General features: G+C 39.1%; 1 protein-coding gene across 6 annotated transcripts; it reads left to right on the forward strand.

The window, feature by feature from the left end:
• The first annotated feature begins 2639 nt into the window (after positions 1-2639).
• Positions 2640-18340, forward strand: LOC127602557 (cell surface glycoprotein 1-like). Of its 6 annotated transcripts, XM_052068762.1 has the most exons (11): positions 2640-3052; positions 3751-3873; positions 4809-4886; positions 6940-7017; positions 7393-7464; positions 7840-7911; positions 14051-14122; positions 14945-15016; positions 15392-15463; positions 15843-15920; positions 18084-18340. In XM_052068762.1, the coding sequence occupies exons 2-11, from the start codon at positions 3862-3864 to the stop codon at positions 18135-18137; spliced, it is 660 nt and encodes a 219-aa protein (XP_051924722.1). In that variant the 5' UTR covers positions 2640-3052; positions 3751-3861; the 3' UTR covers positions 18138-18340. The 6 variants fall into 6 exon arrangements, 1 of the variants encoding a protein (XP_051924722.1); XR_007962823.1 differs by lacking the exons at positions 4809-4886; positions 6940-7017; positions 7393-7464; positions 7840-7911; positions 14945-15016 and adding an exon at positions 13598-13675; XR_007962819.1 differs by lacking the exons at positions 2640-3052; positions 3751-3873; positions 4809-4886; ... (2 more) ...; positions 7840-7911; positions 14945-15016 and adding an exon at positions 12358-13675.
• The last annotated feature ends 730 nt before the right edge of the window (positions 18341-19070 follow it).

A 19070-nucleotide genomic window follows, 5' to 3' on the forward strand; every position in this document is an offset into this window, starting at 1 on the left:
CATCACACGGGTTGTAAAAGTTTTAGATATCAGGCTTGTCTCGCCATCTTTCTCAGTCTTGACCCTTGGCTGAATGGATGCACCTACTGAAGGCAACAATGGAAAGTAATGAGGAAACCCCAAGTTTCAAACTTCAACTCCACCATAGCAGAATTGTGTTTTGGTGTTAATGATTGGTGAATATGCAACCACAGCCATCATCGGCACAACACCAAGATCACAAAGCTTTCACAGTTTTTTCATGACTATACATTAAAAAAAAAATATATATATATATATATATATATATATAGAGAGAGAGAGAGAGAGATATGTGAGATCAGATACCCTGCAGGAATAATAAGGTGGCCAAAGGAAGAGATTCAGACCACGGACGTTAAGACCCGAAAGCTCCTAACCATGCATGGAGGGTTCCATCCCAAATCCAGCACCCTGAGACTGTACGCAAGCCGAAAGGAAGGAGGCCGGGGACTAGTGAGTGTGAGAGCCACTGTCCAGGATGAAACATCCAAGCTCCATGAATACATCAAGGAGAAGGCTCCAATGGATGACGTACTCAGAGAATGTCTCAGACAATGGGGAACAGAAGATGAGGCGCTGGAAGAGGGACCATCATGGGAGGACAAGCCCCTACACGGGATGTACCACCGGATCATAACTGAAGTGGCTGATCTCAAGAAGTCCTATCAGTGGCTAGAGAGGGCTGGCCTGAAGGACAGCACAGAGGCACTCATCCTGGCTGCTCAGGAGCAGGCCTTGAGCACCAGAGCCATCGAGGCCCAGATATACCACACCAGACAAGACCCAAGGTGTAGGTTGTGCAAAGAGGCACCTGAGACGATCCAACACATAACTGCAGGGTGTAAGATACTGGCAGGGAAAGCCTACATGGAACGCCATAACCAGGTGGCTGGCATAGTCTACCGAAACATCTGTGCGGAGTATGGACTGGAAACCCCAAGGTCAAAATGGGAAACACCTCCGAAGGTGGTGGAGAATGACAGAGCGAAGATCCCGTGGGACTTCCAGATCCAGACTGACAAGATGGTAATGGCGAACCAACCAGATATCGTGATCATAGATAAAGGGCAGAGGAAAGCCGTTGTAGTGGATGTAGCGGTCCCAAGTGATGGAAACATCAGGAAGAAGGAACATGAAAAACTCGAGAAATACCAAGGGCTCAGAGAGGAGCTGGAGAGAGCCTGGAAGGTAAAGGTGACAGTCGTGCCTGTGGTGGTCGGAGCACTCTGGGCAGTGACCCCCAAACTTGATGAGTGGTTGCAACAGATCCCGGGAATAACATCGGACATCTCAGTCCAGAAATGTGCAGTGCTGGGAACAGCAAGGATACTGCGCAGAACCCTCAAGCTTCCTGGCCTCTGGTAGAGGACCCGAGCTGAATGAGGGACGGACACCACCCCGAGGGGTGAGATGAGGATTTTTTTTAAAATTTATATATATATATATTTATTTTTTTTCAGTGAAGAAAAATGTAAAATGAGTATTGATTAGTTCCCATTCACCGGTGACTTCTCCATAACCAACTCAGAGATCAAACTGATCTGATGAGAAGATATGTGCTGGATTTGACAATCACTAACCCCACCTTGAAGTTTTCAATTTATTCTTTCAGGGGGCAAACTTGTGGCTATGCACCGAAAATTGGGGTCCTCTAAGAGAAAAAAAAATGCTAATATTTTCCAGTTTGCTATGCCATAGAAACTTAAAGTTGTACTTTTGTAAAATGATACTCTTGGCTGTTTCGTAGTTGTGTCCTTCTGTTGTAGCAACACTGGTGTGTCTATTTCAGAGAAAAATATGTGTAGCAGTTTGAATGTGCAGCCTGTCTCTATGCGTGTGTGTGGGCGAGGATGCTGTTGTGTGCATGCTCCAGCAATGTGCAACACATTAGGTCCTGGCAGTCCCTCCACATACATAAGTTTGATTCATATGCGTGTTAGCCTTCCAAAACTGGTTTTCACTACATAGTTTGCCAAAGATGACTCAATTCTGTACTCAGGATTCTCTGTGCGAGGGACTCACTGAGGGTAATCTTTTTAGAGTAAGGCAATGTCCATTAGCATAGAGGTATTTCTGAAAACGATCCGCCCTGCTTTTGGGGTAAACATTATTTTGATTCGCATGTGACATTTGAAAAAGGGAAAAAAAATAAAAAATAAATCTTTCCACAAGAATGTATTTGTAGACTGCAAACCACAATTTGATCTTTATTTTTTCACACGTCTGAAAAATGTAATTTAGTCGCAGGCAACAAGTCCATGATGTCAGGATAGTTTTTTTGGTACAGTGCATGGGCCCACAAACTTTTTTTGCGTCATGGACTTGCGTCATGGATTAAAAATACAACTCACCATTACATTGAATGTATTTGTTGTAATTAGTGGGAGCCCTTTACATGTTCCTTTCATGAGCTACCTCTTAACTTGTGTGTGCCATTGCATAACATATTGTTAGGGATTAAAACAGATGCAAGTAGCCACCAGTTCAAAAGATGCAATAAGGCAAATAAGTGTATGTGAAATAGGATTATGTGTGTGTGTGTGTGTGTGTGTGTGTGTGTGTGTGTATGTGTGTGTGTGTGTGCGTTTGTATTCATGACATCTCAGGACGATTTTATGATAACACACCTTCACAATGAGGACCTGTGGAAAAATGAGGACATTTTTCGCGTCCTCATATTTCCACGCAGTCTACACTACTCTAGAGCTCACGAGGATACTCCCACACCAAAAATAAGTGATGTCCTGAAAGAGCACAATTTTCAGAAATTGTGTGTTTAAGTGTGTTTAACTTTCGACTCACTTTTCATTTGGAAAACTAGTGGCCAACTTCGGTACTTAACACACTTCTAACACACTTTCAGTGACGTCATTGTGCAGGACCTCAAATGTCATCTTTTTCGGACTGACTCACACATTTTCCCCGCCCTCGTCCTGATAAGTCACATCAATTAGCAGTCACACAAAATCCAACATGTGAAGCAGCCAGACAATCCTACTCTCAAACACGACCACGCGTGGATGACCATCGGGTAAGCAATTCCTTTTCATTTATCTTACCGTAACATAGAAGTTGTTCAATATAACCGTGTTTAACAGTGCCCACCAAAGGTAATATCATTCAATAAGACAGCTAGCTAGCTAGCTAACTCGATCGTTAGCATGCTAATAAGCTTCCAGTAAAAGTAATGTGGACATGTCCTGCAGGCAAGGTTCTGGAAAACTTTTCTAAATCTTTAACAACACAGTCTGTGGAACTTGGTTTTGGTACCATATGTTTATTTCAGTGCAGTATTTGTTTTATTCGATTGCAGTTAATTTAAATTAGTTAGTACAGGTAGCCTAATGAAAGTGGGCCAGGCACTTCTAGCATTTACGCTAAGCCCGGTGTATTTACACTGTTTATTCTTGTGCTGATTCAATTGTACACCGTTTCAATGAAAAAAAAAACAAACGTTTGCAATGAAATTATAGCAGAATTCAGCTTTGTTGGTACATTTGGTCAAGACAATATTGTGTTACTCTATTTTAATTTTACATTGTTATCTGCCTGACAAATGGTTTGCCCGAATCTATTAGTCTGACCAGCAAATGTTTGATGAAATGAATTTTTGTATTTTTGAGGAAGAAAATAATATTCCTTTGGCTCAGTACTTTTTGAGCCAAAATAAGTGCTGCCATAATATTGTGCCTGCTTGTCTGGCTGACTTCTTCTCACTTTCCATTGTAGATGTTTACTGGTGGTGATAATGTCACAAAGAAGAACCAGACTGAGCCCTGAATCTGAGGCTGCTCCTTTTATCTGGAGTCAACAAGCCTTGTTTGAAAGCCCAGTGGATCAATGATTATAAAGGTATGCTATCAATCTACCTGCTATCTAATTCTTATGGCTACCGCAAGCATATGACAAGAGCTGCAACCAAAGCCTGTCACAGTGACAGATTTTATTCGTACATTGTATTTACCCCAAAACTGTCACAATAAACAGCATATTTTTTATGCCATTGATCATATTGGAGCAAAAATAATTGAAGTACTTTTGAAGAAAATGTTTAGCAGCCATTATCATTCAATTATTGAGAATATTGTATTGCCATGTAGAACTAGGAATATCTTGGAATGAAAAAATAGAAATAGAAATTATTCGGCTTCTGTTAAAATATTGTGCTTCACCAAATATCACAATTCATAAAAACGCATACATCCGTAATAGTCGAGGAACATTAGATGCCTTTAAACTTCCTTCATAATGCTTATTTCACCTGATTGAAGAAGGCTGTGGTAGCTGTTTGACAAATCCACATTTTTATCAGCAATTTGTACTGCCCATCAAAAGTCTCTACTTAGTTGAAAACAACGAATGGTCACCGGAATTATTTTTCAGTCATTACATTGTTTTAGTCTGAAAGAGTATGTTTCGGGTGTTGTCTTTATTATTTGAACTCAGTCATGTCTGTTGTCCTGAAATTGTTAGCTATAAGAGCTGTACAGTGGTAACTACCATAAAGAGCCGGCTTGTGCTGTGTATGAAGTTTAATTTATTCAAAAGTCATGTAACTACGACATATTTCTGACACTCTATGGTTGCTATAATGTTGATTTTCATGATTTCAGTCATGCCCTCATACTTCCCAGTTACTGTAGAATACTTTTTAGAATATTTCTGATACTGTAATGTTGCTGAAAAACCCGAGTGTGATCAGGTGAAATGACTTTTGTCTGGACCTAACACTGGAGAGCCTGTGTTCGAATGTCCCGTAATGGCACCGTAATGGTGTTATGTTGCAGACACCAAGTGACGGGATCTTGACTGAACCTTCTGGAGACCAAGAAGGGAGTGAGAGATCCACTTCATCCTTACAACAGGTTACTACTTCTTATCATGATATACTAGGTTTGAGTTTTCAGCTTTCTTTGACAAACACAGGAGAAGTTATAAATCAGAAACATGGACTCTCCATGATTTCAGTCGTCATTTCCTCATATTTCTTTAGACCTGAAAAACCCGAGTGTGTTTCAGGTGACATGACTTTTGCCTTAACCTAACATCTGGTGAGCCTGCGTTCGAATGTCCCCATATTGCTGTACCACAGAACTGAACAGTGTTAACTTTCTATAGTGTGGTATATTCATCCCGAACTCTCCCGTGAGCAATGTTCAATGATAATTAATATTTATTCATTTCTTAACAGGTTACTTCTTGTCATGATATACTAGGTTTGAGTTTTCAGCTTTCTTTGACAAACACAGGAGAAGTTATAAATCAGAAACATGGACTCTCCATGATTTCAGTCGTCATGTCCTCATATTTCTTTAGACCTGAAAAACCTGAGTGTGTTTCAGGTGTCATGACTTTTGTCTTAACCTAACTCTGGAGAGGCTGTGTCTAAATGTCCCCATATTGCTGTTCCACAGAGAAGAACAGTGTTAACTTTCTATAGTGTGGTACATTATTCCCAAACTCTCCTGTGAGCAATGTTCAATGATAATTAATATGTATTCATTTCTTAACTGGTCAGAATGAAGAATGCTGAAACTTTTGACACCGTAATGTTGTTATGTTGCAGACATCAAGTGACAGGTTCCTGACTGAACCCTCTGGAAACCAAGAATGGAGTGAGAGATCCACTTCATCCTTACAACAGGTTACTACTTCTTATCATGATATACTAGGTTTGAATTTTCAATATTCTTTGACAAACACAGGAGAAGTTATAAATCAGAAACATGGACTCTCCATGATTTCAGTCGTCATGTCCTCATATTTCTTTAGACCTGAAAAACCCGAGTGTGTTTCAGGTGACATGACTTTTGCCTTAACCTAACATCTGGAGAGCCTGTGTTCGAATGTCCCCATATTGCTGTACCACAGAACTGAACAGTGTTAACTTTCTATAGTGTGGTATATTCATCCCAAACTCTCCCGTGAGCAATGTTCAATGATAATTAATATTTATTCATTTCTTAACTGGTCAGAATGAAGAATGCTGAATATTTTGACACCGTGATGTTATGTTGCAGACACCAAGTGACCTGACTGAACCCTCTGGAGAACAAGAATGGAGTGAGAGATCCACTTCATCCTTACAACAGGTTACTACTTCTTATCATGATATACTAGGTTTGAGTTTTCAGCTTTCTTTGACAAACACAGGAGAAGTTATAAATCAGAAACATGGACTCTCCATGATTTCACTCGTCATGTCCTCATATTTCTTGAGACCTGAAAAACCTGAGTGTGTTTCAGGTGACATGACTTTTGTCTTAACCTAACTCTGGAGAGCCTGTGTTCGAATGTCCCCATATTGCTGTTCCACAGAACTGAACAGTGTTAACTTTCTATAGTGTGGTATATTCATCCCAAACTCTCCCATGAGCAATGTTCAATGATAATTAATATTTATTCATTTCTTAACTGGTCAGAATGAAGAATGCTGAATATTTTGACACCGTGATGTTATGTTGCAGACACCAAGTGACCTGACTGAACCCTCTGCAGACCATGAATGGAGTGAGAGATCCACTTCATTCTTACAACAGGTTACTACTTCTTATCATGATATACTAGGTTTGAGTTTTCAGCTTTCTTTGACAAACACAGGAGAAGTTATAAGTCAGAAACATGGACTCTCCATGATTTCAGTCGTCATGTCCTCATATTTCTTTAGACCTGAAAAACCGAGGTGTGTTTCAGGTGATATGAATTTTGTCTGGACTTAACTCTGGAGAGCCTGTGTTCGAATGTCCCCATATTGCTGTTACACAGAGCTGAACAGTGTTAACTTTCTATAGTGTCTTATATTAATCCCAAACCCTCCTGTGAGCGATATTCAATGAATAACAATGTTTATTCATTTATTAACTAATCAGGATGAATAAATTTGAATATTTCTGACACTGCACTGTTGCTATGTTGCAGACACCAAGTGTTCCGATCCTGATGAAACCTTTTGAAGATCAAGAAAGGAGTGGAAGATCCACTTCTTCCTTACAACAGGTTACTACGTCTTATCATTATATACTAGGTTTGAGTTTTCAGCTTTCTTTGACAAACACAGGAGAAGTTCTAAATCAGAAACATGGACTCTCCATGATTTCAGTCGTCATGTCCTCATATTTCTTGAGACCTGAAAAACCTGAGTGTGTTTCAGGTGACATGACTTTTGTCTTAACCTAACTCTGGAGAGCCTGTGTTCGAATGTCCCCATATTGCTGTTCCACAGAACTGAACAGTGTTAACTTTCTATAGTGTGGTATATTCATCCCAAACTCTCCCGTGAGCAATGTTCAATGATAATTAATGTTTATTCATTTCTTAACTGGTCAAAATGAAAAATGCTGAGTATTTTGACACCGTAATGTTATGTTGCAGACACCAAGTGACCTGACTGAACCCTCTGGAGAACAAGAATGGAGTGAGAGATCCACTTCATCCTTACAACAGGTTACTACTTCTTATCATGATATACTAGGTTTGAGTTTTCAGCTTTCTTTGACAAACACAGGAGAAGTTATAAGTCAGAAACATAGACTCTCCATAATTTCAGTCGTCATGTCCTCAGATTTCTTCAGACCTGAAAAACCTGAGTGTGTTTCAGGTGACATGACTTTTGTCTTAACCTAACTCTGGAGAGCCTGTGTTCGAATGTCCCCATATTGCTGTTCCACAGAACTGAACAGTGTTAACTTTCTATAGTGTGGTATATTCATCCCAAACTCTCCCGTGAGCAATGTTCAATGATAATTAATGTTTATTCATTTCTTAACTGGTCAAAATGAAAAATGCTGAGTATTTTGACACCGTAATGTTATGTTGCAGACACCAAGTGACCTGACTGAACCCTCTGGAGAACAAGAATGGAGTGAGAGATCCACTTCATCCTTACAACAGGTTACTACTTCTTATCATGATATACTAGGTTTGAGTTTTCAGCTTTCTTTGACAAACACAGGAGAAGTTATAAATCAGAAACATGGACTCTCCATGATTTCAGTCGTCATGTCCTCATATTTCTTGAGACCTGAAAAACCTGAGTGTGTTTCAGGTGACATGACTTTTGTCTTAACCTAACTCTGGAGAGCCTGTGTTCGAATGTCCCCATATTGCTGTTCCACAGAACTGAACAGTGTTAACTTTCTATAGTGTGGTATATTCATCCCAAACTCTCCCGTGAGCAATGTTCAATGATAATTAATATTTATTCATTTCTTAACTGGTCAGAATGAAGAATGCTGAATATTTTGACACCGTAATGTTATGTTGCAGACACCAAGTGACCTGACTGAACCCTCTGGAGACCATGAATGGAGTGAGAGATCCACTTCATTCTTACAACAGGTTACTACTTCTTATCATGATATACTAGGTTTGAGTTTTCAGCTTTCTTTGACAAACACAGGAGAAGTTATAAGTCAGAAACATAGACTTTCCATAATTTCAGTCGTCATGTCCTCATATTTCTTCAGACCTGAAAAACCTGAGTGTGTTTCAGGTGACATGACTTTTGTCTTAACCTAACTCTGGAGAGCCTGTGTTCGAATGTCCCCATATTGCTGTTACACAGAGCTGAACAGTGTTAACTTTCTATAGTGTCTTATATTAATCCCAAACCCTCCTGTGAGCGATGTTCAATGAATAACAATGTTTATTCATTTATTAACTAATCAGGATGAATAAATTTGAATATTTCTGACACTGCACTGTTGCTATGTTGCAGACACCAAGTGTTCCGATCCTGATGAAACCTTTTGAAGATCAAGAAAGGAGTGGAAGATCCACTTCTTCCTTACAACAGGTTACTACGTCTTATCATTATATACTAGGTTTGAGTTTTCAGCTTTCTTTGACAAACACAGGAGAAGTTATAAATCAGAAACATGGACTCTCCATGATTTCAGTCGTCATGTCCTCATATTTCTTCAGACCTGAAAAACCCGAGTGTGTTTCAGGTGACATGACTTTTGCCTTAACCTAACATCTGGTGAGCCTGCGTTCGAATGTCCCCATATTGCTGTACCACAGAACTGAACAGTGTTAACTTTCTATAGTGTGGTATATTCATCCCAAACTCTCCCGTCAGCAATGTTCAATGATAATTAATGTTTATTCATTTCTTAACTGGTCAAAATGAAGAATGCTGAATATTTTGACACCGTAATGTTATGTTCCAGACACCAAGTGACCTGACTGAACCCTCTGGAGACCATGAATGGAATGAGAGATAAATTCTCAAAATTCTCAAATTTTCAAAATTCTCATTATTTCCTGGAATATCTTATTTTGATTATTTTATTTTTCCATTTTTAATAAATAATGCCTTCTTTTACAGGTGGGAATAAGAGACGCACGTGGACAGATTATGAAGTGAAGGCTGTTGAGCGACATATGTTTGATTTCATAACAAGCCATAACGTTTCAGGTAAAACGAGCTGTGAGTCCTGTCTCCACGCAGAGCCAGCAGCTCTGAACGACAGAGACTGGGTGTCCATCAAAAACTACATCCACAACAGGATATAACTGCATTAAAAAGGGAAATGAATGGCTAGTCCATTGAAATGCGAGCACGTCTGGGTACATTTCAGTTCAAGTTAACTAAAGCAATAGCAATGGTGCATTTAGGGTGGGATGGTCAATTATGGATTTCATATTTGTTGTTGGATACTGTGTTTCACGTTTGTTGTTTCATGATCTTCAAGAGCAATTTGGAAAATCCTTGAAGATGTATGAACATGTAAATTATACTGTATATCAGGCATGTTCCGATCTGGGCCTGGAGAGCCACTGTCGTGCCTGTTTTCCAGCTCTCCCGGCTGCATCACACCTGTTTCAGATGATCAGTTCATCAGTCAGCTCTGATGCAGCATTAGAACATCCTGGGAGAGCTGGAAAACAAAAAGACAGCGGCCCTTGAGGACCGACCTTGGACACTCCTGCTGTATATAAACGTACGTACGATATACAAACTTCTCACAAAAGATAGGCTTATTAGGTTTGAGGTGATATTTTGGAAAAACCCTAAAACATTTGAATTCATCCTATTTCAAGAATTTCAATACTTTTTGAAAAGTTGCTTTTGTCTAACGGTAGCTAAAGAAGTTGCTACACACATGGCACAATATATGGCCAGATTCATTAAAAATTCTTCATCGCAGTATTCACATTTTGACATAATCTTCTTCAGTTCAAACAACCCTCATCTATTGCAGTGCTTTGTGTCATGGAGAGGAGGTGGCATGTTTTCTGTGTTCATAATTTCATATTGTCAGCAATTAAAAAATAAGAAAGTGGACTGACCACATATTTAACCGTCTCTTCTTCTTCACAGCTTATTTTACTATCTTGTATTATTAATGTGAATATTTGAGGGATGACGGGTATAACGACTGTTTGGCACATTCGCCTCACAGTTCAGCAATTGATATTTGAATGTTTGAATCTGGGCATCCTTCCTTTGTAGAGTTCTCCCCATGCCTGAGCATGACAATTGGACACATGTGCCTAACATATACTGTTGGTATGTAACATGAGTCAATTTAAAAATACACACTTTACTCTTAGCTGGTCTTCATAAGTCATATATACTTGAAAATGATGTGTATCCAGGGGGCTCAAAATTCACAAAAACATGAAATGGTAGTGTGTTTGAGGTGACTGTCTCCATAATACACAAAAACCTGTCAATCAGAATCAGAATCAGAATCAGAATCATCTTTATTGGCCAAGTATGTAGAACACACAAGGAATTTGTCTCCGGTATAACACGCTGCACTAGTATCATCGTAAACAACAAAATCATTGAACCATTTTAGAGTAACCAGTAGTTTTGTAATACCATTTTGTGGTGCAAGAAGAGTGACTATGTCAGTGACTGTTTAAGGAGTTAATGGCTAGAGGGAAGAAGCTGTTTAAGTGTCTACTGGATTTGGTACGCATAGATCTGTAGCGTCTGCCTGAGGGGAGTGGCTGAAAAATGTGGTGGGCAGGGTGCGGGGGATCCAGGAGGATTTTCCGTGCCCTTGTCTTGATTCTTGCAGTGTGCAAGTCCTCAAGAGTGGGTAGGGCGATGCCAACGATTTTTTCTGCCGTCCTAACTGTCCGTTGAAGTCGGATTTTGTCCTTTTTTTTTGTCCAATGTCCTCATATGTAGTAGTTTTGTCATAAATCAAAAAAAAATTACGTCCTAGCCAAAATCTGAGTAGATGGCTGTCTTCCTGATTTTTTTTCATGGTTACCATATTTTTTTGGAGCCTGTAGGACCACGGGAAAGGCATGTACCCATATGTCGGGTGAACAAACGGACGTCCTGAAAATGCACCAAAACACGTGTGTGTGTGTGTGTGTGTGTGTGTGTGTGTGTGTGTGTGTGTGTGTGTGCGTTTGTATTCATGACATCTCAGGACAATTTTATGATAACACACCTTCACAATGAGGACCTGTGGAAAAATGAGGACATTTTTCGCGTCCTCATATTTCCACGCAGTCTACACTACTCTAGAGCTCACGAGGATACTCCCACACCAAAAATAAGTGATGTCCTGAAAGAGCACAATTTTCAGAAATTGTGTGTTTAAGTGTGTTTAACTTTCGACTCACTTTTCATTTGGAAAACTAGTGGCCAACTTCGGTACTTAACACACTTTTAACACACTTTCAGTGACGTCATTGTGCAGGACCTCAAATGTCATCTTTTTCGGACTGACTCACACATTTTCCCCGCCCTCGTCCTGATAAGTCACATCAATTAGCAGTCACACAAAATCCAACATGTGAAGCAGCCAGACAATCCTACTCTCAAACACGACCACGCGTGGATGACCATCGGGTAAGCAATTCCTTTTCGTTTATCTTACCGTAACATAGAAGTTGTTCAATATAACCGTGTTTAACAGTGCCCACCAAAGGTAATATCATTCAATAAGACAGCTAGCTAGCTAGCTAGCTCGATCGTTAGCATGCTAATAAGCTTCCAGTAAAAGTAATGTGGACATGTCCTGCAGGCAAGGTTCTGGAAAACTTTTCTAAATCTTTAACAACACAGTCTGTGGAACTTGGTTTTGGTACCATATGTTTATTTCAGTGCAGTATTTGTTTTATTCGATTGCAGTTAATTTAAATTGGTTAGTACAGGTAGCCTAATGAAAGTGGGCCAGGCACTTCTAGCATTTACGCTAAGCCCGGTGTATTTACACTGTTTATTCTTGTGCTGATTCAATTGTACACCGTTTCAATGAAAAAAACAAACAAACGTTTGCAATGAAATTATAGCAGAATTCAGCTTTGTTGGTACATTTGGTCAAGACAATATTGTGTTACTCTATTTTAATTTTACATTATCTGCCTGACAAATGGTTTGCCCGAATCTATTAGTCTGACCAGCAAATGTTTGATGAAATGAATTTTTGTATTTTTGAGGAAGAAAATAATATTCCTTTGGCTCAGTACTTTTTGAGCCAAAATAAGTGCTGCCATAATATTGTGCTTGCTTGTCTGGGTGACTTCTTCTCACTTTCCATTGTAGATGTTTACTGGTGGTGATAATGTCACAAAGAAGAACCAGACTGAGCCCTGAATCTGAGGCTGCTCCTTTTATCTGGAGTCAACAAGCCTTGTTTGAAAGCCCAGTGGATCAATGATTATAAAGGTATGCTATCAATCTACCTGCTATCTAATTCTTATGGCTACCGCAAGCACATGACAAGAGCTGCAACCAAAGCCTGTCACAGTGACAGATTTTATTCGTACATTGTATTTACCCCAAAAATGTCACAATAAACAGCATATTTTTTATGCCATTGATCATATTGGAGCAAAAATAATTGAAGTACTTTTGAAGAAAATGTTTAGCAGCCATTATCATTCAATTATTGAGAATATTGTATTGCCATGTAGAACTAGGAATATCTTGGAATGAAAAAATAGAAATAGAAATTATTCGGCTTCTGTTAAAATATTGTGCTTCACCAAATATCACAATTCATAAAAACGCATACCATCCGTAATAGTCGAGGAAAATTAGATGCCTTTAAACTTCCTTCATAATGCTTATTTCACCTGATTGAAGAAGGCTGTGGTAGCTGTTTGACAAATCCACATTTTTATCAGCAATTTGTACTGCCCATCAAAAGTCTCTACTTAGTTGAAAACAACGAATGGTCACCGGAATTATTTTTCAGTCATTACATTGTTTTAGTCTGAAAGAGTATGTTTCGGGTGTTGTCTTTATTATTTGAACTCAGTCATGTCTGTTGTCCTGAAATTGTTAGCTATAAGAGCTGTACAGTGGTAACTACCATAAAGAGCCGGCTTGTGCTGTGTATGAAGTTTAATTTATTCAAAAGTCATGTAACTACGACATATTTCTGACACTCTATGGTTGCTATAATGTTGATTTTCATGATTTCAGTCATGCCCTCATACTTCCCAGTTACTGTAGAATACTTTTTAGAATATTTCTGATACTGTAATGTTGCTGAAAAACCTGAGTGTGATCAGGTGAAATGACTTTTGTCTGGACCTAACACTGGAGAGCCTGTGTTCGAATGTCCCGTAATGGCACCGTAATGGTGTTATGTTGCAGACACCAAGTGACGGGATCTTGACTGAACCTTCTGGAGACCAAGAAGGGAGTGAGAGATCCACTTCATCCTTACAACAGGTTACTACTTCTTATCATGATATACTAGGTTTGAGTTTTCAGCTTTCTTTGACAAACACAGGAGATGTTATAAGTCAGAAACATAGACTCTCCATAATTTCAGTCGTCATGTCCTCATATTTCTTCAGACCAGAAAAACCTGAGTGTGTTTCAGGTGACATGACTTTTGTCTTAACCTAACTCTGGAGAGCCTGTGTTCGAATGTCCCCATATTGCTGTTCCACAGAACTGAACAGTGTTAACTTTCTATAGTGTGGTATATTCATCCCAAACTCTCCCGTGAGCAATGTTCAATGATAATTAATATTTATTCATTTCTTAACTGGTCAGAATGAAGAATGCTGAATATTTTGACACCGTAATGTTATGTTGCAGACACCAAGTGACCTGACTGAACCCTCTGGAGACCATGAATGGAGTGAGATATCCACTTCATTCTTACAACAGGTTAATACTTCTTATCATGATATACTAGGTTTGAGTTTTCACCTTTCTTTGACAAACACAGAAGAAGTTATAAATCAGAAACATAGACTCTCCATGATTTCAGTCGTCATGTCCTCATATTTCTTCAGACCTGAAAAACCTGAGTGTGTTTCAGGTGACATGACTTTTGTCTTAACCTAACTCTGGAGAGCCTGTGTTCGAATGTCCCCATATTGCTGTTCCACAGAACTGAACAGTGTTAACTTTCTATAGTGTGGTATATTCATCCCAAACTCTCCCGTGAGCAATGTTCAATGATAATTAATGTTTATTCATTTCTTAACTGGTCAGAATGAAGAATGCTGAATATTTTGACACCGTAATGTTATGTTGCAGACACCAAGTGACCTGACTGAACCCTCTGGAGACCATGAATGGAGTGAGAGATCCACTTCATTCTTACAACAGGTTACTACTTCTTATCATGATATACTAGGTTTGAGTTTTCAGCTTTCTTTGACAAACACGGGAGAAGTTATAAGTCAGAAACATAGACTCTCCATGATTTCAGTCGTCATGTCCTCATATTTCTTCAGACCTGAAAAACCTGAGTGTGTTTCAGGTGACATGACTTTTGTCTTAACCTAACTCTGGAGAGCCTGTGTTCGAATGTCCCCATATTGCTGTTCCACAGAACTGAACAGTGTTAACTTTCTATAGTGTGGTATATTCATCCCAAACTCTCCCGTGAGCAATGTTCAATGATAATTAATATTTATTCATTTCTTAACTGGTCAGAATGAAGAATGCTGAATATGTTGACACCGTAATGTTATGTTGCAGACACCAAGTGACCTGACTGAACCCTCTGGAGACCATGAATGGAGTGAGAGATCCACTTCATTCTTACAACAGGTTACTACTTCTTATCATGATATACTAGGTTTGAGTTTTCAGCTTTCTTTGACAAACACAGGAGATGTTATAAGTCAGAAACATAGACTCTCCATAATTTCAGTCGTCATGTCCTCATATTTCTTCAGACCTGAAAAACCTGAGTGTGTTTCAGGTGACATGACTTTTGTCTTAACCTAACTCTGGAGAGCCTGTGTTTGAATGTCCCCATATTGCTGTTCCACAGAACTGAACAGTGTTAACTTTCTATAGTGTGGTATATTCATCCCAAACTCTCCCGTGAGCAATGTTCAATGATAATTAATATTTATTCATTTCTTAACTGGTCAAAATGAAGAATGCTGAATATTTTGACACCGTAATGTTATGTTGCAGACACCAAGTGACCTGACTGAACCCTCTGGAGACCATGAATGGAATGATAGATACACTTCATCCTTACAACAGGTTACTACTTCTTGTCATGATATACTAGGTTTGAGTTTTCACCTTTCTTTGACAAACACAGAAGAAGTTATAAATCAGAAACATGGACTCTCCATGATTTCAGTCGTCATGTCCTCATATTTCTTTAGACCTGAAAAACCGGAGTGTGTTTCAGGTGATATGATTTTTGTCTGGACTTAACTCTGGAGAGCCTGTGTTCGAATGTCCCCATATTGCTGTTACACAGAGCTGAACAGTGTTAACTTTCTATAGTGTCTTATATTAATCCCAAACCCTCCTGTGAGCGATGTTCAATGAATAACAATGTTTATTCATTTATTAACTAATCAGGATGAATAAATTTGAATATTTCTGACACTGCACTGTTGCTATGTTGCAGACACCAAGTGTTCCGATCCTGATGAAACCTTTTGAAGATCAAGAAAGGAGTGGAAGATCCACTTCTTCCTTACAACAGGTTACTACGTCTTATCATTATATACTAGGTTTGAGTTTTCAGCTTTCTTTGACAAACACAGGAGAAGTTATAAATCAGAAACATGGACTCTCCATGATTTCAGTCGTCATGTCCTCATATTTCTTCAGACCTGAAAAACCTGAGTGTGTTTCAGGTGACATGACTTTTGTCTTAACCTAACTCTGGAGAGCCTGTGTTCGAATGTCCCCATATTGCTGTTCCACAGAACTGAACAGTGTTAACTTTCTATAGTGTGGTATATTCATCCCAAACTCTCCCGTGAGCAATGTTCAATGATAATTAATGTTTATTCATTTCTTAACTGGTCAGAATGAAGAATGCTGAATATTTTGACACCGTAATGTTATGTTGCAGACACCAAGTGACCTGACTGAACCCTCTGGAGACCATGAATGGAGTGAGAGATCCACTTCATTCTTACAACAGGTTACTACTTCTTATCATGATATACTAGGTTTGAGTTTTCAGCTTTCTTTGACAAACACGGGAGAAGTTATAAGTCAGAAACATAGACTCTCCATGATTTCAGTCGTCATGTCCTCATATTTCTTCAGACCTGAAAAACCTGAGTGTGTTTCAGGTGACATGACTTTTGTCTTAACCTAACTCTGGAGAGCCTGTGTTCGAATGTCCCCATATTGCTGTTCCACAGAACTGAACAGTGTTAACTTTCTATAGTGTGGTATATTCATCCCAAACTCTCCCGTGAGCAATGTTCAATGATAATTAATATTTATTCATTTCTTAACTGGTCAGAATGAAGAATGCTGAATATGTTGACACCGTAATGTTATGTTGCAGACACCAAGTGACCTGACTGAACCCTCTGGAGACCATGAATGGAGTGAGAGATCCACTTCATTCTTACAACAGGTTACTACTTCTTATCATGATATACTAGGTTTGAGTTTTCAGCTTTCTTTGACAAACACAGGAGATGTTATAAGTCAGAAACATAGACTCTCCATAATTTCAGTCGTCATGTCCTCATATTTCTTCAGACCAGAAAAACCTGAGTGTGTTTCAGGTGACATGACTTTTGTCTTAACCTAACTCTGGAGAGCCTGTGTTCGAATGTCCCCATATTGCTGTTCCACAGAACTGAACAGTGTTAACTTTCTATAGTGTGGTATATTCATCCCAAACTCTCCCGTGAGCAATGTTCAATGATAATTAATGTTTATTCATTTCTTAACTGGTCAGAATGAAGAATGCTGAATATTTTGACACCGTAATGTTATGTTGCAGACACCAAGTGACCTGACTGAACCCTCTGGAGACCATGAATGGAGTGAGAGATCCACTTCATTCTTACAACAGGTTACTACTTCTTATCATGATATACTAGGTTTGAGTTTTCAGCTTTCTTTGACAAACACGGGAGAAGTTATAAGTCAGAAACATAGACTCTCCATGATTTCAGTCGTCATGTCCTCATATTTCTTCAGACCTGAAAAACCTGAGTGTGTTTCAGGTGACATGACTTTTGTCTTAACCTAACTCTGGAGAGCCTGTGTTCGAATGTCCCCATATTGCTGTTCCACAGAACTGAACAGTGTTAACTTTCTATAGTGTGGTATATTCATCCCAAACTCTCCCGTGAGCAATGTTCATTGATAATTAATATTTATTCATTTCTTAACTGGTCAGAATGAAGAATGCTGAATATGTTGACACCGTAATGTTATGTTGCAGACACCAAGTGACCTGACTGAACCCTCTGGAGACCATGAATGGAGTGAGAGATCCACTTCATTCTTACAACAGGTTACTACTTCTTATCATGATATACTAGGTTTGAGTTTTCAGCTTTCTTTGACAAACACAGGAGATGTTATAAGTCAGAAACATAGACTCTCCATAATTTCAGTCGTCATGTCCTCATATTTCTTCAGACCTGAAAAACCTGAGTGTGTTTCAGGTGACATGACTTTTGTCTTAACCTAACTCTGGAGAGCCTGTGTTCGAATGTCCCCATATTGCTGTTCCACAGAACTGAACAGTGTTAACTTTCTATAGTGTGGTATATTCATCCCAAACTCTCCCATGAGCAATGTTCAATGATAATTAATATTTATTCATTTCTTAACTGGTCAAAATGAAGAATGCTGAATATTTTGACACCGTAATGTTATGTTGCAGACACCAAGTGACCTGACTGAACCCTCTGGAGACCATGAATGGAATGAGAGATAAATTCTCAAAATTCTCAAATTTTCAAAATTCTCATTATTTCCTGGAATATCTTATTTTGATTATTTTATTTTTCCATTTTTAATAAATAATGCCTTCTTTTACAGGTGGGAATAAGAGACGCACGTGGACAGATTATGAAGTGAAGGCTGTTGAGCGACATATGTTTGATTTCATAACAAGCCATAAAGTTTCAGGTAAAACGAGCTGTGAGTCCTGTCTCCACGCAGAGCCAGCAGCTCTGAACGACAGAGGCTGGGTGTCCATCAAAAACTACATCCACAACAGGATATAACTGCATTAAAAAGGGAAATGAATGGCTAGTCCATTGAAATGCGAGCACGTCTGGGTACATTACAGTTCAAGTTAACTAAAGCAATAGCAATGGTGCATTTAGGGTGGGATGGTCAATTATGGATTTCATATTTGTTGTTGGATACTGTGTTTCACGTTTGTTGTTTCATGATCTTCAAGAGCAATTTGGAAAATCCTTGAAGATGTATGAACATGTAAATTATACTGTATATCAGGCATGTCCCGATCTGGGCCTGGAGGGCCACTGTCGTGCCTGTTTTCCAGCTCTCCCGGCTGCATCACACCTGTTTCAGATGATCAGTTCATCAGTCAGCTCTGATGCAGCATTAGAACATCCTGGGAGAGCTGGAAAACAAAAAGACAGCGGCCCTTGAGGACCGACCTTGGACACTCCTGCTGTATATAAACGTACGTACGATATACAAACTTCTCACAAAAGATAGGCTTATTAGGTTTGAGGTGATATTTCGGAAAAACCCTAAAACATTTGAATTCATCCTATTTCAAGAATTTCAATACTTTTTGAAAAGTTGCTTTTGTCTAACGGTAGCTAAAGAAGTTGCTACACACATGGCACAATATATGGCCAGATTCATTAAAAATTCTTCATCGCAGTATTCA

This window comes from Hippocampus zosterae, chromosome 6 (genome assembly GCF_025434085.1).
Source record: "Hippocampus zosterae strain Florida chromosome 6, ASM2543408v3, whole genome shotgun sequence".
Taxonomy (NCBI): domain Eukaryota; kingdom Metazoa; phylum Chordata; class Actinopteri; order Syngnathiformes; family Syngnathidae; genus Hippocampus; species Hippocampus zosterae.